The sequence below is a fragment of the Crocodylus porosus genome, unplaced genomic scaffold (genome assembly GCF_001723895.1).
Source record: "Crocodylus porosus isolate Cpor-Errol unplaced genomic scaffold, CroPor_comp1, whole genome shotgun sequence".
NCBI lineage: Eukaryota > Metazoa > Chordata > Crocodylia > Crocodylidae > Crocodylus > Crocodylus porosus.
In genome coordinates, this window is record NW_017728929.1 from 9,124,099 (window position 1) to 9,149,231 (window position 25,133).

The 25,133-nt window shown below is 46.4% G+C and overlaps 3 protein-coding genes and 1 long non-coding RNA gene across 9 annotated transcripts in view; 2 read left to right on the forward strand and 2 right to left on the reverse strand.

The window, feature by feature from the left end:
- Positions 1 to 195, reverse strand: part of ING5 (inhibitor of growth family member 5) — a 40,704-nt gene extending 40,509 nt beyond the window's left edge. The window contains exon 1 of one of the 3 annotated variants that reach the window (XM_019542995.1): positions 73 to 177. In XM_019542995.1, the coding sequence (XP_019398540.1) occupies positions 73 to 166 (94 nt within the window). In that variant the 5' untranslated portion in view covers positions 167 to 177. Of the gene's footprint in view, positions 1 to 72 lie in introns of all 3 variants that reach the window. The other 2 variants (XM_019542999.1, XM_019543000.1) reach the window with 2 other exon arrangements.
- LOC109315346 lies at positions 41 to 4,038 on the forward strand. The gene is made up of 2 exons (XR_002102483.1): positions 41 to 91; positions 3,482 to 4,038. It is a non-coding gene; the product is annotated as an uncharacterized LOC109315346 (long non-coding RNA).
- A 1,270-nt stretch (positions 4,039 to 5,308) lies between these two features.
- Positions 5,309 to 16,482, forward strand: DTYMK (deoxythymidylate kinase). Its single transcript, XM_019543001.1, has 5 exons — positions 5,309 to 5,487; positions 6,572 to 6,680; positions 7,307 to 7,397; positions 8,699 to 8,896; positions 14,534 to 16,482. Exons 1-5 carry the CDS (start codon positions 5,358 to 5,360, stop codon positions 14,642 to 14,644), a joined length of 639 nt encoding a protein of 212 aa, XP_019398546.1. The 5' UTR covers positions 5,309 to 5,357; the 3' UTR covers positions 14,645 to 16,482.
- Positions 16,483 to 17,918: 1,436 nt separating this feature from the next.
- Positions 17,919 to 25,133, reverse strand: part of ATG4B (autophagy related 4B cysteine peptidase) — a 28,340-nt gene continuing 21,125 nt past the window's right edge. For 2 of the 4 annotated variants that reach the window (XM_019543005.1, XM_019543002.1), the window contains exons 9-13: positions 24,849 to 24,927; positions 24,213 to 24,358; positions 23,046 to 23,102; positions 21,698 to 21,791; positions 20,577 to 21,361 (exon numbers count right to left, since the gene is read on the reverse strand). In XM_019543005.1, coding sequence (XP_019398550.1) covers positions 21,273 to 21,361; positions 21,698 to 21,791; positions 23,046 to 23,102; positions 24,213 to 24,358; positions 24,849 to 24,927 — 465 coding nt within the window. In that variant the 3' untranslated portion in view covers positions 20,577 to 21,272. Of the gene's footprint in view, positions 19,866 to 20,576; positions 21,362 to 21,697; positions 21,792 to 23,045; positions 23,103 to 24,156; positions 24,359 to 24,848; positions 24,928 to 25,133 lie in introns of those variants that run through there. The other 2 variants (XM_019543004.1, XM_019543006.1) reach the window with 2 other exon arrangements.

The following is a 25,133-nucleotide window of genomic DNA, read 5'->3' on the forward strand; positions in this document are numbered from 1 at the left end:
GCGCGAGGCCACGGCCAACGCGCCGGGCGAGCCCGGTCTGCCACCGCAGGCGGCGCTGGGCCCCGCACTCACTGTCCAGATAGTGCTCCAGGTACATGGCCGTCGCCATCTTGTGCCCACTCCACGCCCCCGCCGCACCGCCGCCAGCCGCCGCCCGGGCCCGCATGACAGGGGCCGCGGCCCCGGCCTCGTTCCATATTCATGAGCTGCCCGCCGCTGATTGGCCGCCGGGGACGTATTCGTAGGGGGCGGGGCCGCGCGACCTGCGCCTCGCGCCCCAGGCGGGGGTGGCTCCGCGTCAGTTGCGGCCACGCCCCACTCTCCCGCCGTCTGCCGGGCGTTATCACAGCGCGCCGCCCCGAGCGGGTGCGTTACACCCCCTCCGGCCTGAAGCGCACTCGCGTGCACAGGGGTGCACTTTGTATGCCCCCTGACACACACACACACACACTCCCCCCCCCCCCCGGTCTGGAGCTATCCCCTCAGCCAGTCACACACCCACCCCCTGAACCCCTGAACTTGTCTGTGTCACAACACCCCCACCCAGCGAGTCACACACAAGACCCCCCCAGCCCCAGCCTACAGAGAGAGGGTGTGTGCACTATACACCCCCTCACTCACCCAGTCACCCCCTCCTGGTCCCCTCTAGACTGGGGGATGGGTCTGTGTCATGCCCTGTACACCCAGCCATTCATACCCTGCCCCTTCCTTAGCCTGGCACAGGATGCACACAAGCCCTGACAAGTGTGGGATAGTGGTCTATATGCACCCACATTTAGGGCTGGAGCTCTGTCACACACACACTTTTCAGGGGCAGCGTCACAGCCCTACCACAGTCTTTGGAAATGGCAGATGCTCCTGGGGTTCAGGGGCTCCTGCTTCACGGGTTCTCAGGCAGGGGCCCTTGAGATCCTTTCAGGAGCGATGTGAGGTAGCATACGATGTCAGTGCCAATAGGTGTGTAGACATGACGCTCAGAAGAAACCTGGAGATTTCCAGTGAGAATCCAGAGTGTTAAAAGCAATCTGACCTCCTGTGGTCTTTGAGTTGTTTGCAACTGAGGAATTGCTCTATTATTTTTCTTCAAGTGGAAAGCAAGAGCTGACATTTTTTGAGAAGTGCCTTGAGTCTGTCAAGAGTTGTCTTGAGTCTAAAAAGGTTAAGAATCACTGCTCTAATGTGTGCACACATCGTTGCCTCAGCAGGGAGCGGTTATTCTTGCCAATGCCCCTCACCCCTACACTGCCAGCCCACCAGACTGGGGCAGTGGCAGTGTCTCAAATCCACCTAGCCCTCACACTGGTCAGAGACAATGCCCTGCTCCTATCTGTCCTCCCTCCTTACTAGCCTGGGGCAGGATCAATGTCTCACATCCATGGGAGCATTTTACTTGACTTGTAAGCTAGTAAGCGCTCAGATATATTTGATGTCCTGGGGAGAGGTCAACATCAGTTTTCCAAAGAGAAATGATCTTAGAAATCTCTAGAGTATTTTGAGGGTGTCAATATGCACGTGGATAAGGGGGAGCCAATTGATAATTGGAAGTGAAACACAGTCTAGTTGGAGTTTCAGACAGCTTTCAACAAAGTCACACACCAAAGGCTCTTAAAGTAACTAAGCTGTCATGAGATAAGAGGGAAGATCCTCCCATTGATTGAAAATTGGTCAAAAGATAGAAAACAAATAAATGGCAATTTTTGACAATGGGGGAAGGTGAACAATGGTGTCCCCCAGGGATCTGAGTGATTCAACATATTTATAAATTATATGAAAAAGGAAATAGTGAAGCAGCAAAGTCTGCAAATGATAGAAAATTATTTGAGGTAATCAATTCCAACAGTGTTACAGAACAATTTTACAACACTGAAGAGGCAACAAAGTGGCAGATGAAACTGAACATTGATAAGGATAAAGAAATGCAGGTGGAAAATAATAACTTTAACTATATACTCAGCAATTCTCTAAATATCAATCCAATGTTCAGCAAGGGTCAAATAGTAACTTACACATTAGAAATCGCTAGGAAATAATTTGAAAACAAAACAGAAGTCAACATTATAGACATTTACAGTGCACCTGTATCTCGGGTACTGTGTGTAGTTCTGGTCACCCCCTCTCAAAAAGGACAACTATACAAATTATAAAAAGTACAGAGACAATCTGGAGTATGGAATAGTGTTCATACAGGGAGAGACTGGAAAGTCTGGGACTCTTCAACTTAGAAAAGTGATAACTGATGCAGGAGCTATGATAAACTGAGGTTGATAAAATTGTGAATGGTGTGGAAAAAGGGAATAAGGTATACGGCTGTTTTATATGTCTCATAATGAAGAACTGGGGGGCAGAAGGATCAGGTAGCAGGTTTAGATCAAACATAAGAAGGTACTTTTTCACACAGAGCATAATTCCTATGTGGAACTCTCTGCTACAGGATTTTGTGAAAGCCAAAAATATAACTGGGTTAAAAAAGGAAGTAGACAAATTCATCAAGACAGGTCCTCCAAGGACTACTAAACACATCAGTGTAACCTAACTCTGGTGGCCAAGAGAATATGGGATGGCTGATATGTGCCTGTTCCTAATATTCTTCCTCTAAGGCAGTGTTTTTCAACCTGTGTCTAAGGGGTCCCTGAAAGATGACTATGATCAATCAAAAGTTCATGAATACGCACATCTACAATTCAAAGGTGTCTGCACCTCCATTTGACATTTCAAAGGGGCTCTGCACCTCCATTCTAAATGTTTTAGGGGTCTACAAATTAAAAGTTGAAAACCACTGCTCTAAGCTAGCCACTTCTTCTCACTGTTGGAGGTAAGATACTAGACTAGAGGGACTTTTGTATAACCCAATATAGCAATTTTTATGTTCTAAACTCCCAATCCAGCCAATATAGATTCGGTGCCATATTTCAGATACTTTTCTACCCCCTAAATCTTAAGCCCCGTAGCTTGTTCTGGTTTTTGATAGATTGCATAGCATCATGAGGCAATGGCAAATTTCCTGTCAGAAGGTGGGGTAGATTAGCACCTTTATAGACTACCTAAATGAGAGATGCATAAGCTTTTGTAAGCAGGGATCTTACTTCATCAGGTGCTGTGAAGGGATTGCAAGAAGGAGATCTGCTAAATAGAAAGCAGTGATTAGAAAAGAAAGGGTAGGGAAGGGAGGAGGGAAAAGGGGGTGGGCACTACTGAGAGAGGCAAGGTGGGTTGGAGAGAAAAACAAAGCATTTAACCCAAGGACACAGGGGTTATAAAACTAATCCAGGTAGCAGAGTAAGGTTCTGTACCCATTTAGACAATATAATCCAGTCTGTTGATAATTTCTTGTTCTGCAGTTTTCTGTTTAAGTTTTTTTTTAATTTTTTTTGTCTAAGAACAGCTACTCTGAGGTCAGTGATGGAACGTCCAGGGAAGTTAAAATGTCTGCCACGGGCTTGTCTGTCTTTCTGGTTTTAATGGCTGACCCATTTTCATGCAGGTGCTAATTAATCTTTGTGCTGCACTAGCAAACAGAGGTGTGAACCTGATGGTTGTCTCTGGAGAAAGAGGGAATCTTCAGATCACTGCCTGTAGTGTCTCTACATCACACCTACAATGACCAATGCTGCCCGGAGCACCTGAAGACATTTCCAAGGACACGGCATGGCAGGAGTGTGGCTGTACACTGCCTTTGCCCATTCTGGCATCCAGAGCTGAACTCAGGTTGGGCACAGTGATGTATCCAGCCAGTGACATCTGTTGTGTTCCTGCACAAAGGAATGCATACTCTGCATTCACAGCCTCAGTGGAAGCAGTCTCTGGAATTGATCCAACTGTAAAGGTTCATTAAACAATACCTTCTGTTGGCTACTGTCTGTTTTCTTCCAATCCAGATATTTTGGGTTCCAAAAGTATCATCCCTTTGGTTGACAAGTAATATTGCCTCCGCGTACAAAATTGAAAACACGACAAAATTAGGAGCTATATCTTCCAGCCATTTTGATATACATATTCTGTGTCATCTGCTCTGCAATATGATAAAGTATTAAAGACTTGTGTTTTTGTCCTCCAATTCTGTAGATTCTTCCAAATACTCCAGGGTTAAAAAGAAAGGACTGATTTACCTTGGGGCTGATTGTCCTTGGTTTAGATTCCCAACAAAAGAGGTGGGGAGGGGAAAAACAGGGATTTACAAATGCTACTTAAATGAAAATCACATTAGCCCCTGAGGAAAAGGTCTGATTTCAGTTCTTCATAGGCACTTCACAGGTGCTTATGTTAGGACAAAGGGCTTTAGGATCCCAGAAAAAAAAAGGCTTTGTTCAGGGGAAATCTGGTGGCCTGTTTTTAGTCCAAGTGAAACTATCTATTGGAGCCTGGAATAAGGAAGCATTAACTCCTGGGAAATGGTATTACATTTGTCTTCAATACATTTGGCAATTAAAGCATTGAATTATTTAAATACCGGTAAACTAAATTAATCTATGTACATTCCTTTCCTATAACCCTAGAGAGTATCTATAATACAAACATGTTCACATCACATATCTAATATCATTGCTGCTTCACACAAGAGTGGTGTCACTTATCAAATAATACGTTAACATCTAAAAAGTACTTCCAAGCCCTCAGCAGGTTTATAAAGACTGATATCCATCTTCCATACATATGTAGCGTAGGGTGCTCATTGTGTTGGAGGGCACGGACCAAATCAGGGCCCACGCAGAGAAGCCTTATGTTCTTCTCTTCCTTTCAGTCTGCCAACAGCTTTTAACATTAGTTTCCTCCCAGCTGTGCTACCCCCAGCAGGTGATGAGCAAAGTCCCATTTTTCTTTGGTGTGGCACCTTGTCACAGATTGCGCCTTAACGTGGCAGGGCTGTGCGCAGGAGCTAGGCCTGGGTCCTACTAGTATGGCCCCAGGAAACTCCCCACAGGCATAAGCAGATCTGGGATTTTGGAAAGGCAGGTGGAGATGGCGAGGTGCAGCATCACAGATAAAATAACACCTGCTTTTCTTCAATTAATTAGCTTTAATCATATGCCTGGGGGCCAGGACAGTGCAAGATGGAAGCAAAAACAAACAGACCCCTGCTGGCACGAGCGAAAAACAGCCTGCGGGGCTGGGAAATAAGAGGTTTGTTACGAGGAGCTGGGCTGGCAGGCACCGAGCCCTAAAGGAGAGACAGGTCCACTACACCAGACAGCTCAGCAGGGACCAGGCCCAGCTCTGAGACCGACCGACACGGGGCAGCGACCGCCAGTGCTCTGCCCCCTCCTAGGGGCGGGGCTCGGCGCTGCGCAGGCGCTGTGTGGCGGAGGGGGAGGCGCCGCGCCGAGTGCAGCGCGCGGGAAGGCTGGCGGCGCGGCGCGGGAATGGCGGCGCGGCGCGGTGCGCTCATCGTGCTGGAGGGCGTGGACCGCTCAGGCAAGAGCACGCAGAGCCGCCGGTTGGTGGAGGCGCTGCGCAAGGCCGGCCACCGTGCCGAGCTGCTGCGCTTCCCGGGTAAGAGGCAGCCCGCGCCGGCCGGCTCCGGGCTCAGCGGGGTCAGCTTTTCCCTTACGGGCGGCGGGGAAAGAAAGCGGCCTGGCACTGCCCGGGCCGTCGCAGCGGCGCAGGAGCGAGCAGGCCCTGGACGGAGCGGGAAGATGCCGCTTCTTTGGGCCTCCGGTCCTGAGAGCTGACCGTGCGGGTGCGCAGGGCCTCCCGCGCTCGGGATTATTTCCGCCCCGGAGCTGAGCCGTCTCCTGAGTGAAACATGTCCGCCACCTGGATTCCTGTGTTTAGCCAGCGGTAGGCCCATGCCGCACGTTACTTGTGCTGTGCAATTCACTGGTTAGTCACGCAACACATTTTACCAGCTACATGTGCAAAGTAATTAATCATGTGATAAAGAGGACCGTCCAGCTAGGGAAAGAGCCAACCCGGTCTAAAGCAAGCACTTGAAGATGTGTGACTGCTCTCTAGCTGGTTCCTGTCCAGGTGTAAGAACAGCTGGCAGGGTTGTGACATAGGAGCTGGGTTAAAAGAAGCAGCGAGTGGACAGGTGAATTGCAGGCGAAAGGGTAGCCCCATGAGTGGGACTTGTAAGAGAATCAAAAAAGAGAGAGGGTTGTTAACACCGATGGGATGAAGAGTTTAGAAAGGCCCAGGTAGATTATAATGAGCCGTGAAGTCACTTGACTCTGTCACTGCTCCCTCAATAGAAATGCTGCTGCCGTGACCAGGCAGGTGTTTTTAAACTGAGAGAGTAACAGGAATCAAAGTAAGGTGCAACTGCACCACTGTACCCCCATCCCCAGCCCTGTTCCCCTTCTGGTCAGTCTCTGTTCCCTGTGGTTTTTGCCTCCAAGGTTAGGCTCTGTTTTACACTGTGACTTTGGCACCTCTTGGCTTCTCATATACTTAAGGGGTGGTGAAAAAATGCATGTTGATGGGTATTTTCTGAGCAGCAGAATGTACTTGGGGATGCAGTTGGTACCCATTCTGGGTTAAAAAGTATTTGCATTTGATTCACGGAATGTGTATGGGAGTGACTCGTATTGTACTGTGTGGTTACCATGTGCTTTCTTGCCCTTCTATGTTGCAGAGAGGACAACAGAAATTGGGCAGTTAATTAGTTCTTATTTGGAAAAGAAGAACAATTTGGAGGACCACACAGTGCATCTGCTTTTCTCTGCCAACCGCTGGGAACACATGTAAAGATAACTCTTGTCTAATTACGCTAGGAAAGGGCACAGCTTTGGAAGGGCTCCATAACACAGTGGGTTAATGTATTGTTTGCTTAACCTCTTCAAGCCTGAATATGAAGCTTTGTTCAGGTGTAGGTGGATGTGAACATGGTAGAGTCAGTCTCCTATCATTTCCTTATGCATGTATCAAAAAGGCCTGTAGCAGTTTGGAATTCTCTAATGAAGAGAGGGCTGGAGCAAAGTTGTCCATTTTGGGAAGAATCTAAGTGGTCTGTTTTGCCCAAGAGAAGTCAAGTTCTCAGCCTGTAACAAAGGGCAGGATAAAAGAAGTATGGCATGCATCATCCTCATCAGCAACATTGTTGCTGGAGGGATTCACAACCATTCTGACTTAAAAGGCAGTGACACTGAGGTAAGGGTAGAGTTTCAGTTTTGAGGGAGGATATGGATGTTGTGAGCATATAAACAAAAAGGCACATTGTCAGTGAGCTGATAAACTACTGTAACCCCAACATAGTCCATCTGTAGCAAAAGGGAAAGAGTGACTTGATGCTCCTATGTTAGGTGAAGTTTCTTAATTTTAATGTAAATGCAAGAGAGTGACTCTTTTCTCTTCTTTTTATTGTGTCCAGGCCATTAATTAAAGAGAAATTAAAACAAGGTGTCACTCTAGTGGTGGACAGATATGCCTTTTCTGGGGTGGCCTTCACAAGTGCCAAAGAGGTAAGTGAACAGAAAGCAAACAGTTTCTGCCTCTGTGTGATGGCGTTTACAACCGTGCAGGGGGTTGAAATTGTTTTATGCAGCCTTGGCTACCCCTATGGAGACAGGCAGTTTGAAGCCCAGAAGTTTGTGTCACTTGGACTGAACAAAGTCATGGACTGAATCCTGCTATTTCAGTTTAGCTATCCAAATGAACCCTGCTGTCTCCCCACCAAAGAATGAATAGTGTGAAGAATAACTTGTGAGAGAATGCAGATTTAGCCTAGACCTGTAAAAATAGATGTGCAAGGCTGTACAGGTACAGCCCATATGAGTGCTTTTTAAAGTACCAAGAGCCATTGGGCACCCATTGGAATTGTTACAAATACAGCATTATATGAAACTGGGAATACACTGAATCTTAATGGACATGGTTAACAGAGTTCATGAAACATCAGCAGTTTTGACTGAGTCAGTCCAGTGGTCTTGACTCTTGGAAACTAATATGGCCTCTTGTTTGACTAGTGGGTTTGTTCATTTTGAACCTCCATCTTCCCTGGTGGAGAAACTGGAGGCAACTTTAGAACCTGACTGTAGCCCTTGGGTTGTCAAGGAGGTTTATAGAAAGTTTTATATTTGTAAACACAGCACAAAAAATTGGAGGTGTTTGCAGGTTTGGGGAGTTGGGCTTTCAGCTCATCTTCAGATAGGCTGAAAGTAATTCCTTGGCCCTTTGCATTCACTGACGCTCTCTGCTAGGGTGTAGAAATATAGGGTGTCTATAGACATGTAGTGAAGCTGCTCTGACACGTTCCCCCACCACTCCCAGAGCACGTCTATAAACATCCATAGATTTGGTAAACTAGGAAAATGTTTTCACCCAGAAACAGCCATCAGTTGGTTGGAGCTGCCTAGGGCTGTTTAGTGTTCATTCAGTGATTTGAAAATGTGACTTGGCATTTCACTGTTGATGACTGCATCTCTAGAGAGGCAGTTAGCAGTGTTAATCTGAAGTTGGGCAGGAGGCAGGATAGAGACTTTACTTCACTAAGAGTTCCAGGTGCACAGCACCTCTAAGGATGGATATAAGAATCTGTACATGTATTTTCTAGTGTGTATACTGGGCCAGATTCTCAGATGTAAGGCTGCAAAGAGGCTTTTGAATCAGAAGACTTCTGACACCAGTGGGAATATCTTTCCTGCATCTCTTCAGCAGCTGCTTGTTCTACCCTGGGTTTCCTGTTGGTCTGTTTTACTCCTTATTGCTCTTGTTTGTTTGTTTCCTGCACCTTCCATTTATTTCTCCCTCTGGCTTTGGACAGAACTTTTCCCTGGACTGGTGCAAACAGTCTGATGTTGGGCTTCCAAAGCCAGATTTGATCCTGTTTCTTCAGCTGAGCATGTCGGAAGCAGCAAAACGTGGGGGCTTTGGAAATGAGCGTTATGAGAACAGTTCCTTCCAGGAGAAGGTACTACAGCGCTTCTACAACCTCATGAAGGATGAGACTCTAAACTGGAAGGTGAGGGGAAGAGGGAATCTCCTGGGAGGGTGCTAGACAGGCCAGTGAACAAGGGCCTCAGCCAGGGGTGGTCCAGACCCCTTCTGGGCCTGCACCAGGCTGCTGTATATAAATCGTGCTCCCTAGGTCTGTGATCTTGAGCTTTCCCGAGTCTGGGTGGAGCCCAAACTGTAGGATTCTGGGCATGCTTTGGGATGTGCATTCTCTTACTAACACCCCCTTTTGAAAACTCGCCTGAGTTCTGAAAATAGTGCCATCTTTCCCAGACTCCTCTATTGCTTTGAGCACAGCTTTTTCTTGAGCCCCAACCATGCCAGTTTCAAACACCTTTTTAGGAATGTGCGAGAGCTTAAAGCAGGTGGATTTGCACAGAAGTTTCTACAAAAATTACCTTTTACTCTGTGCAGCAGGACAGATACAAATCTAGATGAAAACAAGTCCCTCTGCACTTTTCCCCTGCCTTCAACCTTGGCTGGTCCTGCACTCGGAAAGTCCTTGCAGAAGTTAGTTCCTTTGTTCCTCTCCTCAGGCTGCCTTTGTCTGACCCACCTAGTCTTATATGCTCCTCTGGGGAAAATCCACAGTCCCAAACCCATTCTCCCTACTGGTTACCTGGAATAACTGGACTCTTCCAGCTCATAACCACTCACCTCAGCCCACCCATTGCCCTGCCAGAACTCAGTTACTAGATGTTAACCATATTGTCTGTATGCTCTGTGTACTTCCTTTCATAATAAGGCTACAGGTAAGTGACAGCCCATGATTGATTTACAACCTGTTAATTGATAAATTCTATGTAGGTTACCAAAATCTTCACATATAAACATTTAACCTTTTAGAGTCTACTTCAGGGAAGATAGCCCTGTAGTATAAACTATTTTCTAATCTCTCTGGTGTTGGGCAAAAATGCTGAAAAATAGAAGAGTCAGTGAACAGGGGGGGTGCCATTTGATGTTCTGATGTAGGTCACAACACAGGTAACAGCTTCCCATGTGGATGACTGGAACAACTAGTTGAAGCTGATGTACGGTTAGACCTGGAAAGAGAGTGATTACTGGTTGTCACTAAGTCATTGTCACCCAAGCGTGATGCTTCCTGAGCTTGGTATCTGTGTCCTTTTAGGGTCCCTTGTCGGGTTTTAGGGTGTTTCCCCTCTCTCCTCTCAAGGGAGAGTTATCACAATCCTTCACCTGCCTAGCCCACCACAGCTTTGATGGAGTTAACAATAGGAGGCAAATGGACTAATGACCTTCACTGTTCACTCAAAAAGGGGTAGGCGATACCCCACCTGTCCGGGTCAGTCTTGTATAACGATTTGTCATACAGTATAGGGCCTTAAGGGCCAAGTACACCTCCTTCGAGGCCAACATTAGCTCCAAAGAAGAGCATCTCCTACTCTGTTGCTGCTCCCAGGTCCTTCACCCCCTAGAGGCAGAGGGTTGACCAAGGTCATGTCCCAGGACAAGGAAGGACTTGGGGACCTCCCCTTCTGTCCGGTCATGGGGATGGACCAAGGTGGTCAAGGGCCCCAAGGCCTTCTGCGCTAGGGTCCCTGCTCCGCTGGAGCTTTGAAACAGGTATGAACCTCTTGCAGCCCCACCACAGCCTGGCAAGCTGCCAGTTCCCACAGGCAACACAGGCTCAACTGTAGCTACCACCCCTGCTCTCTCCAAGACAAAACGCAAAGTCCTTGTCGTGAGAGACTTCATCCTGAAGGGTTAATCTGCCGCCCCGACCCCTTAGTCCAGGAAGTTTCCTGCTTCCTGGGAGCCCGAATCCAGAACATTGTGGAGAAGATCCCTAAGCTCCTCCAGCCCACTGACCACTACCCTATGCTCCTTATCCATGTGGGCACCAATGACGTAGCTTGGAGCAATCCCAGCTGGGTCATGAAGCACTATAGGGATTTGGGAGCGGGGCTTAAGGGGTTGGGGGGCACAGGTGGTGTTCTCTTCAGTCCTCCCAGTCTTGGGCTACGGGCTGTGGAGGGAGAGGAGGAGGATTGAGGTAGTGAACCAAGACTGAGGCACTGGTGTCATCAGGAAGGCTTCAGCTTCCATGACCACAGTCCGCTGTTTGGTGAGAGAGGCAGCGAGCTGCTGGGAAGGGACAGCTTTCACCTCTCTCTGCTGGGGAGGAGGCTTTTCTCAGCCAGACTGGCTGACCTGCTCCACCGGGCTTTAAACTAAGCCTGCTGGAGGATGGGGGGGCCTACCACCATTGCTGGCCCATTGAGCAACCCTTGCAAAGCCAGCAGGCCAAGGCATTCTAGGCAGCCCACCCCTGCCTCAGCCCTGGAACGCTCTGCAGGCAAGGCAGGGGCCCCTGAAGGGACACTTGTCTGCCTGTACACAAATGCCAGGAGCTTGGGGGATAAACAGGAGGAACTTGTCCTCCTGCTTAACACAAATAAATACGATGTCGTAGGGATAACGGAGACCTGGTGGGACTCGTGTGATAAGATTCAGAGGGGCATGGTAGGGTTGACTGCCTTTTTACTGTTTGACGCTGAGCTGGTGCATGATCAGTTTAAAAAGTTAGACATTTATAAGTTAGCAGGACTGGATGTACTTCACCCAAGAGTGCTGAGGTAGCTGGTTGAGGTCATTGCGGGACCTCTAGCGAAACCCTTTCAAAACTCCTGGAGCTCAGGTGAGGTCCCTGAAGACTGGAAGATGGCCAATGTTGTGCCCATCTTCAAGAAGGGGAGGAGAGAGGACCTGGGCTACTATAGGCCAATTAGCTTAACATATCCCAGGGAAAATCCTGAAAATATTCATTAAAAAGTCTATGTGTGATATGCTTGCAGAAGGTAGGATTCTGAACAATAGCCAGCATGGCTTCTTTGCAGGCAGGTCTGGTTTTACCAATGTCATCTCCTTCTACGACCAGGTATCACACCACCTGGATAAGAGAGAGAAGGTTGACACTATATATCTAGGCTTCCAAAAGGCTTTTGATCTGGTATGCCATGATGTTCTCATGGGGAAATTGAAGGATTGTGGGCTTAATTGCTTGATGGTTAGGTGGGTAGGAAAATGGCTGCAAGGTAGGACCCAGAGAGTTCTAACGAACGGATCTGTGTCATCCTGGTGAGAGGTGGCCAGTGGTGTCCCTCAAGGGTCTGTGCTTGATCCAGGGCTTTTCAACATTATCAATGATTTGGATGATGGGTCGAGGAGCTCGCTGGCCAAGTTCGCAGACTACACCAAACTATGGGGGAGCATGGTCACGCTTGAAGATGGGCTGCAGATACAAGCAGACCTGGACAGGATGGAGAGTTGGGTAGATTGGAATCAGATGAGGTTCAACACTGAGAAGTGTGAAGTGCTCCATCTGGGGACAAACAATCCCCAACATACTTGCAGGCTCAGTGGCACCAAACTTACTAGCACCACAACTGAACAGTACCTAGGGGTAATAATAGACCATGGCATGAACGTGAGCTATCAGTGCGAAGCTGTAGCCAGCGGGCAAACAGTACTCCGGCATGCATCATGTAAAACCGAGGAAGCGATTCTTCCACTTTACTCGGCGTTGGTGAGACCACAGCTGGAGTACTGCATCCAGTGCTGGGTGCTGCACTTCAACAAGAAAGTGGAAAAGCTTGAGATAGTCCAGAGAGCCACCCATATGATCAGAGACTTGCACAGCAAGCCATACAAGGAAAGGTTGAGGGACTTGGGTCTCTTCAGTCTAAAGGAGAGATGGCTGAGAGGGGACTTGGTAGCAGCTTACTGCTACATCAGGGGAATACATCAAGGCCTTGGCAAACAACTGAAAACCGGAAGTAATGGCCACAAACTCCTGGAAGACCGCTTCAAGCTCAATTCTAAGAAAAACTTCTTCACAGTCAGGGTGTCCAGACTGTGGAATAAACACTCTCTAGAGGTGGTGCAATCACCCACCCTAAAAATCTTCAAGAGGAGACTGGATGGTCACCTGACCCCAGTTCTCTTTCCTACCTAGTCCAGGGGGCTGGCCCCAATGATCTTGTGCCCTTCTAGCCCCTTACAGTGTGTGAATCTGTGACATTTGGGAGCTCCTCTGCCCCTACACTTCTGCCTCATACCTCCAGGTATTAATCAGTCACTATTAGGGTTGTGCCTCAGCATCATAGGTTTAAGTGTCAGCCTTGGCTCCCAGTATCCCCTGGAGTCCATCTGTTAGCAATATAGGAAAAGTAGAGCATACAGGCTGCTTCTCACCTGTCTGCCACCAGACATGCTTCCTCCTCAGCTCACTACTGGGTTTGGTTTTCTGGAAGCTTTTAAGGCTTCTGCCCAATCTCTAGAGCCAGTTCTCAGCTGTCTCTACGGCACAGCTGGGGTTGCTCCCTTATGCTACAGGGGAGAAAGGCTTGCAGTCAGCTGGATCCTGCCTTACTTGACAGGCTTCTAAGGAGCCATAGCAACACTGCCATCAGGACTTCTGGTTTGAGCTGGCAGCAGTTCGTAATGCAGGTTCCCAGCTCTGCTGCTCTCCCTGGTGCTGCCAGGAATGAGTGGAGACACTGTCCCAGCTCTGTTGCTCCAGCTGGGTGTCTGGTAAGTCTCAGGGATCCAGACAGCCGGGGCGGGGCAGCTAGCAGGGTTTGTTCCTCACTCTTCTCTCCAGCTCCGCTACACTGGTAATTCAGAAAAGGTTAAAATATAGTTAATTTAACACTTTTTAAAGTGTTATAAGTACAGTGGGACTCAGGACAACCCCCTTGAAAACCCTGCAGTGTTTTTTTTGTAGTGGTAAAGGGCAGTGGCATTTGTGTTTCTATTTCATAAACTTTGAATGGGGGTTTTGCTGTACCATGAGGCTATTGTGTTAACTGTTCTCTAGCGGTTTAATTAAACAGGAAGAGCCTAGTAGAGGATTTTTTTTCTTCTTAAAGGTGGACTACTTTTATATGCCCAGAGAAGAATTAAGATTTTTTTTCTATAAAAGATTTGTCCTCTCTGCGTGATTTTGCTAGTGTTGGGCAAGAAGGTCTATAATACTTGAAACCCAGTGCCCTGGAGCCTTTGTTACTAACATATTGTATTCATTACTAACTGTTTCAGTGGTTCCCCCTACTTAAAGCTCCACATTCAGGTATCAGGTGTTCTTTCCTGTATGCATATTTTCTTCCTTTCTCCTACTTCCACGACAAGATTTGTGCATAAGAGGGAAAGTCAAAATCTCATCCTAAGATACCTGATGTAAAAAATGCATGCATCAAGGAGAGGACAGAAGTAAATTCAAGGTAGTTAAGTTTCCCCTTTTTAAGCACCTCACCCTTTTGTGTTCTTTTTTCTTCTAAGAGTTGGATATGAAGGATATGGACAGACATGCATATAAATTGTTTCAGATTCCACTTTTTTTCCTGAACTGCTTCTAATTTCATTAATTTGTAACACGTCAGTAAAATACAGATGCATACTACCTCCCAGCTACAGTATCACTGGGAACCACTTCAGAATTATGCCTGTTTCATTCAGGGTCATTTTGATACAGTTTGAGCCAATTTGTAATCTTATAACACTATGTTATTTGTCTACTCAATTTTTGTAGTGTTTTTGAAGTTGATAAGAGCTATAAAGGTTGTCTGTCTATTCCCCAAGAGAAATGTTTTAACATACATTGTTCTTTTTATTTTGGAAATAGGCAATTGATGCTTCAAAGAGCATAGAGGATTTGCACAATGAAATTAAGTCTGTTGCAGAGGAGACCATGCAGAAGGCTCAAAATAAACCAATAGGAGAGCTCTGGAAATAGGCTTGGGTTCTCACTCCACTCCTTCCCATAAAATGAATCTCTGGATACCTCACTCCAGGTCTCAAGAGAGGGGAAACATCCTATTTCAGTCTTCTTCAGCTGGGTGACTCTGTTGTATTGTCTCCATACTAGGTGTGGTATAGGTCACAGAGTGGTGTTTTACAGATCTGAGATGTGGTGCTGGAGTCCTTGTTTTACCCATTTCTTTCTATATTAGATCTTACAAGCCCTCCTCCTAATGTGTTTCCTTGTGAATCAGTTCTTGGACTGGTATGATGCTGACCAGAAAAAAACCCCATTAAACAAGAAGGATTTTTCCGCACTTGACATTGTAGAGAATTGCCATGTTCCTGAGTCCTGTGCCCACTGGACTTTTAATAACTTATGTAATTTTCTATCCCATTCCTAAAACTCCCCTATGTAGAAATTTTGCTAATAAGTACATTTTTAGTTCCCCTCTTCCCCCTCCCCTTTCTCTTGCTACTACATGAAATATTTATGTCCTTATCCAACAGGCTGGTTTAAAGGCCTACTCTGTGAGAAAGGAAAGTTGGTCTAGTGGGTCAGGGTTCAGGACCATGGGGGACCTTAGTTCAGTCACCTGCTTTGTGGTAGACTGTATGTGGCCTGGGACAAGTCAGTCTGTCTCTATGGATCTGAGTCCCTCAGCTCCTCTGTAGGAGTGATACAGAGTGTTGTGAGGATAAACTTATCAAATACCCTGACCTTAGGGAGAGGAGAGGGCTGCCTAAGAACCTGCCACAGACTCCATTGGTTTAGAGAACTGGTTTGAAAGATGAGTTGCACAATGCAAACACCCATTTTAAAGAAATTCTAGCTACAGATCTATGACTAGTCAGTAGACCTGAGATGGTGCTCTCATTTTCCAACGCCTGCTGTCCAACTGCTGTACCTTTCTCGGTGTCCAGCGCCCAGGCACATATTACTATATCAAGCCCAAAGGGAATAATGTTTCTGGCCTGTTGTGTCTTGGGTTCTTGCATCAAGTAAGAAATAGCAGCTAGGAGTCTTGATTCCATGTAAAATTCAGGTGTTGGCATGATTTTGGTTTCTGAATTTGTGGGTCCTTGTAAAATAGTTTCTTGGCGAAAGTTGGCTGCTTTTATTTATGCTGCATTTTTAGTACATCATAGTTCCCTTTTTGATTAAATGGTTGTGATGATAAAGCTTGGAAAGGGCTCATTTTTTATGAAGGGGAATACAGCACCTAACAATGATTCTCTGTCACCTCAGCTGTCAAATGATTCTTTTCTGCTTCAGAAAACCAAGGGTTGAATAGCTTCTCAGCCCAGTGGCCACAGAAACTTAGCTGGGAGAATCTTAAGTTTAGATAAGGCTCTATTTCCTTCATGCAAAGTAAAGGGCAGGGGAGAGGAAATCAGGCAAACCTCTGCTTTTATTGGTAATATTTATGTAAGTCTGAAGGCAAATCCATCTTCCCTTTGATATTCACCTTACATTAATATTGGGAAACTATAGTAAAAACAAATTTTCTACCTTTAAAAGTTTAGCATTGAGAGGTATTGGCAGTAACGTTGCTATGGTACCAGGTCCTCTGGAGAGCATAGTTCACTTCCCAGCCTTTCGGTAAACTGGCCTTGAATTCAGGCTAGTTGCTTCATTGATCTCTGCCTCATTTACCAATCTGCAAAATAAGAACAATACTTTCTCCCTGGGCTTTTGGGAGGTCAAGATACATAGCCAGAAAGAATCAATTCACATGGTGAAGGGACTGCATTAACACCCAGATATGCATTGTTTTGTAGTGACAAATGAATATTAAATATGCTAAAATAAAGGCTTAATGATAAAAAGTGTACCTGTTGTCTGTCTGTCATAGCCAAATGTGAAGTTATCCAAGGTGCAGAATTCTTGGACACCTTAGAGGATGTACAGCTGATTTCAGGATAGGGCCAGGTTGACATCTTTATTTTACAAATTGTGAGAATGTCAGGGGTGATACTAGCTCCTGCAGGTTTCTGTGGTATGAGAAACTTACTGCCACAATGCATACTTTCACTCTTGCTGCCATGAATTAAAAGCCCTGTAGTAGCAGTTCTCAATCTTTTGAGACTTAAAGACACTTAGAAAATAGAAGCTTGTTAGTTTTCTCTTATTTTTACTATAGAAAAATAATAAAAGCAATTTTCTATTGCAGAGAACTGACTATAACAGATCAGAACACTTTTAATACTATAGATTCCTATTTGAAAGTGGTTTAACTTGTGAATCAGCTTTGCACACTGAACAGGGCTTGACATTGCATGGCAATCAGCAGCACCCTTGACAGAATAGCAAAGCATCCAGGGTCTTGTGGCACCCAGCTTAAGACTCATTACCCTACAGAAAAAGGGTGGGAATAGGTTGAGCATTGAATAGACTATATGCACAGTAAACCAGCTAAGAAAATAGCTTCACAACCCTCTGATTTCTAGGAGTCTCTTTGTACTCGTACACAATTCACACATTCAATTCCTAGGTTGACAGAGTACACTGCTAAAAGGGGAGGTCCACTGCTAATGATTGGTGACAGCACAGGCAAGTGTTCATCATTACTACTTTTAGGAGGGGGGCACTTTGTGCCACAGACTTCAGCATACATTCAGGTCCTGTGCTGTGAGCATGTTGGTCAGTGCTGTAGGTACTGCTCATGCTGAAGGTCATGCTCTGCTTACAAACAGAATCCAGCTGCTTGGGGTTTTTTTTTTTAAATGTTAGAGGAAAACTGAACTGTCTACCTCTACTTGTTTTCTTGTTAGAAGCCCAGGACTCACCCTTGTATTCTTGTAGGAGTGGGAGGCATGCAGTGACTGGATTTAGGACTTTGGCTAGGGAAGACATAACCTTTGTTTTTAAATGCTGCACAGCAAGTGGTTCCACATGCATACACTGCTGTCTTCTTGCCAGCTACTGGAACCTTTTAAGCAAAGTATAAGGAAAATGCTGTACTGCCTTCAACAGGATAGGGCATTCAAACTATAGGCTTATACTCCCTATTCTAGGAACCCCAGTTTCCGTTGAGCCCAAGTAGTTCTGAGAAACCATTGTCTGCATTCAGTGGCTCCAAGGAGCATGCACCACCTTAGCCACCCAAAGCAGGTGGGCTTGAACTGTCTCGAGTGTTCCATACTGTGATGTGAGCCCCCCCTCTGGCCCAAGAGAAAAGCAAAATGCATCTCATCCTTTGCTAGTAGTACAGGGCAACTCTTTGGAAGCAATAACTAGGGAAAAACAGGGAGGGAAAAAAACATCCAAAGATTTTAAATCAGTTTATTCAGATACAAATTGAAAGCAGGAGATGAATGGAGCACAGCCCCACTTTCTCAGCTGCCTCCTCCCCAGCTACAACTGATGCAAGAAAAAAGCAGAGGAACAGCAAGAGAGAAAGCAGCAAGTAATAATTTAGTGAGAGAAGCATGGTGGTTCAGAGGTGAAACCTCTGTTCCGGCAGCCTAGGGGCAGGCAGGTGGTATACCATGAGTAGGTCAGCCAGGGATGAAATGATCACTCATAGCCAGATGTCACTCCCTTTAGGGCACAAAAAGCATACTGATTGCTGTTCCTAAATGCAGAACATGGGGGGCTTTGTGAGCAAATATTTGCCCCCTGCAAAGGAAGATGTCTTGAGAGACTTTGTGGTGGCCAACATTAAGATAGAGGCCTTCCACACACCTGGTTTCCATCGGGTTTATTTGCTCTGTAGAGATGTTAAGAGCCATTGTTAAGAGCCATAAGGCCAGCCCAGGTAAAGCTGTGAATTTAACATTGCTAAGGTTCCCAGTACTGCTGTGTTGACCTTTAGTTAAACACAAGCCTTTTATAAGGCACCCAATTTTTTACTAACAGCTTGGGATGGATTTCTCTGGACTAGGTAGTACAGTACACACTCTGGAAGAAGGGCTACCTTCTAGAGAAGCTGCAGAATAGCAAGTGAAACAGTACCATTCAGCTAAAAAAAAAAAAATCTACTTAAGCTTCATGCTCCCTTGAATATCATTTTGGACAGGAAGAGAAACAGTGGTGTCACAAGGAGTGACCAAGCTACACTGGCTGCATCAGCATTTCTTAGCCCTTGGGTTTTCAGGGTGCACAGGAAAACACCGTGCCTACACCATGCAGCAGCAATGTTTACAAGAAGGCAGATGCATCTTTACTAGAAAGGAGCTTGGCAGCTTCCTACTTGTCCTGTTCTGTCTCACCCTTTTTACTTAAAAGCAGCTACCAGGCTCTCAAGATTTATTATTAGAGACACCTAAGTCTTTCCCTGGCCTGAGGTGTTCACCTCTGCTCAGAAGCAGACACCTTAATAAGACACCATTACTGTACTTGTTAATCCATCATTGAGCCTCAGCATTCAAGTTACTCAGTGAGAACATGCACCCTTCCAGAGAAACTTCCCTCTGCTTTTATTCAGTGTGAGACTTTTCCTATCCTCCTTTTGTCACATTCAAACTTTGGTGGTAACCACAAGGTTTAGTGCCTGTGCAATTACTAGCCATGTAACAGACTGACCTGACCCAGGCTGGTTCTGGGCACAGGCAACATCATGTCTGTGAGAAAACACTGCACAGCTCATGAAGCTTGAGCAGCAGCAGCAGCAATGACATACTACCATAGGTCCAGTTCATGTTCTACTGGGCATCAGAAATGGTTGCAGGGGAGATGTCTGCCATTAATTCACAAAGCAAAGCTTGTTCCCAGGCAGCCAGAACTTGAGGAGCTGTGGAGGAACCAACTGTAGGTTTCTGCCAGCCAAACAAGCGGCAAGCTGCGATTGAGGATTGTGTAAAAGGACCTAGCTCATGTAGAACTGGCTGACCTGCTGATGTAACAAAAAAGCCTCTAAACCCCTAGGCACCACTGCATCCACTTCCTGTGCGTGTTTTGTGCTGAGGAATCCCAACTCCAGGCCATAAGGCCTTTGTAACAACTTGGTTCTTGATCCCAATGCACAGAACGGGCGGGCACCCTGCTCAGAGGCAGCACAGAATGCTGGGATGGATGGGAGCCAGGGATGGCAGCAAGCACCTATGAAAACCGGTAGCCCCAGACTCTTGAAGGAGCTTCCCTCCCCTCCTCCACCCCGCACACAACACAGATATGCAGAGTCCGCTTCCTACAAGTGTTCAGAGAGATAAGATTTCAAAGTCTTCATCCTCTGAATCGAAGAATCTTTCCAATCTGTCAGCGTCGGAGGAGTCTGAAAGGACAAGAGAAAGTTTGGCCATGTCAGTTGCCTATTTCACAATGACATATTTACACTGTGGGTGTCACTAGCCAACACATCCCAGAGGCAGCACAATGAAGTGAGGATCCTGAGGTGGAACACAGGATGCTTGAGTTTATGAAGAAGGCTCAGTCCCATGTCACTAAGATGCTCTTTCCCCCCAGGACTGGATTGTACAACACATTTTATCATATTAGCACCTTTGATTCAACATGAGAAGAGAAGGCAACAAAAGCAATGCCACCCACAAAAGACTGTTCACTCAGCTGACACCACCTCCACGAGGAAGCTGGCATTGATGCCATCTCATGCTTCCTCTGGTTTGTAGGGTGCAGGCCACTGGGGAATGTTCATCCCAGAGGCACTGGCAACAGAAAGTGCATGGCTCCACAATGCACATTTTTTACCACCACAGAAGGCTGCAAGCCTGGAGCTGACCAAAGGAGAGCTCAGTGGGAGCCAGGGGAGAGATCTGGGGCAGAACAAAGATCCTGGGGGGACCAATGCTAGATAAAGCTGTAAGAAGAAAAATGGCTTAGATTTACGAGAACAACCACCAATTACAGCAGTGGTTCTTAACCTTGTTAGACTCAAGGTATTCCTCAGAAAATGCCAGCTCTTAATTTTCACTGTTTTTGACTACAAAATATTAAAGCAACTATTCTGTTGTAAAGAACTCAGAAAAATCATGACAGGTCCGAATGTTTTTGATACTATGGATTCCTACTTGAAATCTGGCTTTACCTTGTGTTGTTGGTTGAACACCTAATACTGCTAATAGTCCATAGCACCCTGCAGCATCTGGGCTGAGAATCACGGAACTGCAGAAATACTAAATGACAGTAGCTGACTGCAAGGCAGGGATGGACAAGGCAAGTCGCATAAGAACTGGATGGGCACAGAGTCATGATTTTGCTACACTCCAGTTCCTTGAGGCAGTGGGTGACAAAGCCCAACAGTTACTGCTTTGGAATATTCTTACATTTGATATCAGGGGTTCAACACAGGCCAAAAGCATTAATCTAGATGAGATGCTTCACAGGGAAGCTCATTCCACTGATGTGATGGGGGTGGGGGGAGAGGGGGGAGAAACCAACAGTAAAGGAAGATGAGGACAGAAGTGAGACTTAATTAGTGACATGCAGTTTGTTCTAGTGAGCAGAAAACTGAACCATGGGATGGCAAGGATCAGCCAGACCAAGTGAGGGGTAGAGAATTAGAAAATAATCAGCCCATTACAACACTAGAGAGAGGAACCAGATGAGAAAGAGAAATAGTAGGAGAGGACTGAGAGAAGGACAAGGGCTAGAGTGTGAGATAAAGCTGTGATAAAGAGAGAAGAGCTATTAGCAGAGGGACAGATGAGAGTGCAGAGCACATTTAACGGGACCCAGCCTGACTGGCGAGAAAGGAGGTTTGTCCACCATACTCACTCCTCTTGGCAGAAGCTGTCAATGGCTCTTTAACCCCTGCAATGTTCATGCACATAATTAACACAACAAATGGGCACTGGGAACAGAAAAACTGCTTGGCAGTTGTCCCTCATTGCACCAAGAGGGCAGAGAGTGGTTAGCTGGCCCATGTAAGAATGGATAACAATGGAAACTAAGACTAGTCTAACTTCATCCTAAATCACTTCCAGCATCTACTGGAACTCCTAGCTTGGCGATCTCAGACAAATTCTAGGCTGAATAGGGGCAGAGAGAACCTAAGATTGTCAGAACTCCATGAGCTTTCATAGACTAAAAGGATGCAGCCCACCCTGGGGGCTTCCTACCCAGATGAATAGCTAGGCTGGGCCTCACCTGGTGTGAGATTGAGAACATCAGGGTTGGAGAAGTGTGAAGGCTGACGTTCCACCAGTTCAAACATAGGCAGGGCTCCCCTGATCAGAGACAGCTGTGGAACAAAAGTACAGAAAGCACACACTGTTAATACAAACATGCTCATACTCAAAGGTGGCACTTGTCTTTTCACTATGAATCTAGGAGAAAGGGGAAGCATCTGACAGCAAAAGAAAACAGCTGGTGAGATCTTATCTACAACTTTAAATTCCTGCCTCCTCTTAAGTGCAAGTGCTCCCCACTAGAGAGTCCCTGCTGGTCCCATCACATAGCATTGCAGTGAGGACCAGAGGTGACAGAAGCCCTTTGGTCCTTCTCCCTGGGGCAGCAAGAGGCACTGACAAAGTAGTTCAGCAAAGGACTTGTTCTCAGGGAGAGAAACGGAAGTCATAACTGTGCAAGTGTTAGATTTCAGGTTGGGAGACAACAAGCCACCAATCTGAGGAACCCCAAAGATGACAAATGAGGGAACCAGTGGCTTAGAATCTTTGAGCAGACAACAGGATTGCATTGGGAAATGGGAGGGAAAACGCATTCAGCATTAACAGGGGTTCATATTTATGTTTTCTCTTCAAGCTAAATAAACAAGTTTAGCTGTTCAACTACAGTTGAACTGAACCAATCCTCTAGCAAGCTGTTTGGGGCCACTGGGCTGCTTGTGGAAACAAGCTCTTGGAGACATGAAATCCGTTCTGTTTCCTTGTGTTTTCTAGAAATCCCAGGGCTACCAGCCTCCCTAGCCTGGAGGTCCTGGCCTTGATTTCACTTGCCCAAACCCTCATACAGTTGCAAATTCTGATGCACTTTACTTCCTTCCCTGTTATTCCCTTGTTAGGTGGTTGCTGAGTTCTGCCCCAGCACAGCCATGTCAGTCACAAAATAAGATAGATAACTGCACTGAAAGCACTGGAATAGCAAGAAGGCCAGGTGTATGCATAAAGAAGTATTTTTGTCTTTTTAGGCTGACAATCCTGTTAGATCCTGCACAAATTTACTTGATATCACTTCCAGGCCATCTGTAAGAGCAGGGATACCACTGCAAGACTATTAGTAACATGCTTTAATAATCTGCAAGGGAAGGCATCACAGTCAAGCTAATTTGCTACCCTGGCCTGACAGCACCAGTCTGCTGGGCTTCAAGGCAAGAGAAATCCTCTCAGACATCTGCATTTAGGATTGAGGGTTTTTTGGTGCCAAGATCAATTAAGTAGCTCTCTATTCTCCAGCTGCAGAGAATGGGCCAGATACATGCAGTGGGATTTGAAAACAACCTTATGGTCTTTTATCAATGATATAACCAAGCACAAACCTTTTTGATTTGCTGGCACCAGTCATTAAAGTCTTCCTCTGTGTTGCAGAAAAAGCCCTGAAAAAGAGAATGTTATACTGTCTTTTTGTCGTATTACAAGCTAGCAAAGGTTGACCGAGTCCACCCCAAAGCATCATGCCTTAATGCTCAAAATGTACTTGTTCAGCATCAGTTACACAAATAAACATATTGATGAAGTGAGACACCAAAGGGGCAAGAATGCTTTTGTAGTTCTAGCAACTTTGCTTTTATTACAGTTCAGGCTGCCTATAGCCAAACTGACCAGTTTTCGGAGATGTAATCAAAACCAGCCCTTCATGTGTCCTGGGTGCACTAACTCTTGGTCTATTCTGCCTTGGCTGGGATAATGCAAGTGTTACAGAAACAGAGCCAGTCCAGCTGGAAACAAAGATCACTCATTATAGATGCAAATGAAAACAGGACAAGGGAACTTGACTGAACAACACAGTCACAACAGTGTTCAAGCCAGCTGCTCCACCGCAAGGCAAGAGTCAAGCCCAGACTGCATGTCAGAGATGGCAGAACCTCCCCATACTCTCCTTTTAAACAGATTTTTTTTTTGAGAGTGTGTCAGTGACTTGACCCTAGCATCCTGGGTACTTTTGCTCTCTGAACTACAGATTGCCATTAGAAAGCCTCTCCCGCTTGCATTTTGGTTGTGAGAGGGGACAGCTCTTCTCTCTGTGCTCACTGTGCTATGCCAGGCCCTGAAGTGAACATTGTAGTAATCCATGCAGAGAACAGTGTTCACTTTTGTCTCGGGAGCAATAGCCAATAGTGGTTACACGCTATATCACAGCCTACAGGCTAGCTTCTCAGCACCCATGGTTTGACCAATAGAAATACTACATCATGATGGACACTTAGCAGTTACTTGCTTTGGAGAAGTAGCCACATCAGGGTGTCCCTCTGTACTCAACTGTATTCCCAGAGAAGCTGCCTACATAACCTTTCTGACTAAATCTTTAGGCCAAATTCAAGACTTGCCACAGAACACAACATGCCAGGCAACCAGCATCTACATCAGCAATCTAACAGGGAGAGGAACCAGCCTGAAGGGAAGGGATGCCAGGGAAACTGATGGTCCCACCTGCCCCAGAAGTCAAGCTCTCAACATCTGGCATGGAAATAAGCAACAGAACACACCACTGCGATGGAGGGGTCGAGTTCAGCGATGCTCATTCGGCAGGGAGGGTGCTGGCAATGGAAGCTCTCGTCAGGGATACAGCCACTGTCACTGGGCTCCACAGCAGGCTGGGTAGTGTGGGGGTCCAGATAAATTAGCTCCTCCTCTGGACAAACAAACAGACAGGGAGACACAAACATGAATGATCACAGCCTGTAGCTTTCTTCTGAAGAGCAAGCAGGTGATTAATGGCCACCAGCACAATCAGCTCATGATCTTGAAAAGCCTAGCATTCATAGGGTCGATGAGAGAGAGGGTGAACTGAGTTCATACAGATGAGGAAGCAGGGGGTCCCCAAGGGAACACACAACTGCAGGAAGGGATCTCAGCAATGGATCTAAAAAGAGGTTACCACGCAGGCCTGCTTTGTGCTGGAATTCACTTTCACATAGGGTGTATTCCAGGAGAAATGGTATTTTAGGGTATGGAGACCCTTATTGACAAGGAAACCTAATCACACAGCACATCAAGCTGTTTTAAAGGAAAAGGAAAACACTCAATTTGTACATTAGGGGAGGTATGAAAGCTGCAGCCCAAGTGGGGCAGATGAACACCTAGCTGATACCACCCAGCACCCAGGAGGGTTACTCACTCACCTACATAGCCAATGAAGTAGTGAGCACTGTTAGGCTTCCCTCCGATCACCCCCAGGGATTGGGACATCATGAAGCAGTGCTGGAAAGCAAGACAAAATATGGGTGGCCAACAACTCAGGAGTCTAATGGAAAGGCCATGAAGTGGTGTGTGCTGGGAGGCTGTTCAGTAAGCAACTCCAACAGCAAAAGCAGCCGGTTATGGAAGAGAGGGACTCCCAGGAGGAAAGGTGGCTTCAGCTTGGGGCCTGCCCCAAGAGAAGAAGCGTCTCAGGGAAACCTCAGACG

What these genes read in the sequence shown, in the direction of transcription:
- DTYMK (XM_019543001.1), top strand. Translation starts at nt 5,358, where the DNA reads ATGGCGGCGCGGCGCGGTGCGCTCATCGTGCTGGAGGGCGTGGACCGC. An exon ending in GCCAACCGCTGGGAACACAT is followed by an intron (nt 6,681 to 7,306) that starts GTAAAGATAACT and finishes TATTGTGTCCAG; the next exon opens with GCCATTAATTAAAGAGAAAT. An exon ending in CCTTCACAAGTGCCAAAGAG is followed by an intron (nt 7,398 to 8,698) that starts GTAAGTGAACAG and finishes GGCTTTGGACAG; the next exon opens with AACTTTTCCCTGGACTGGTG.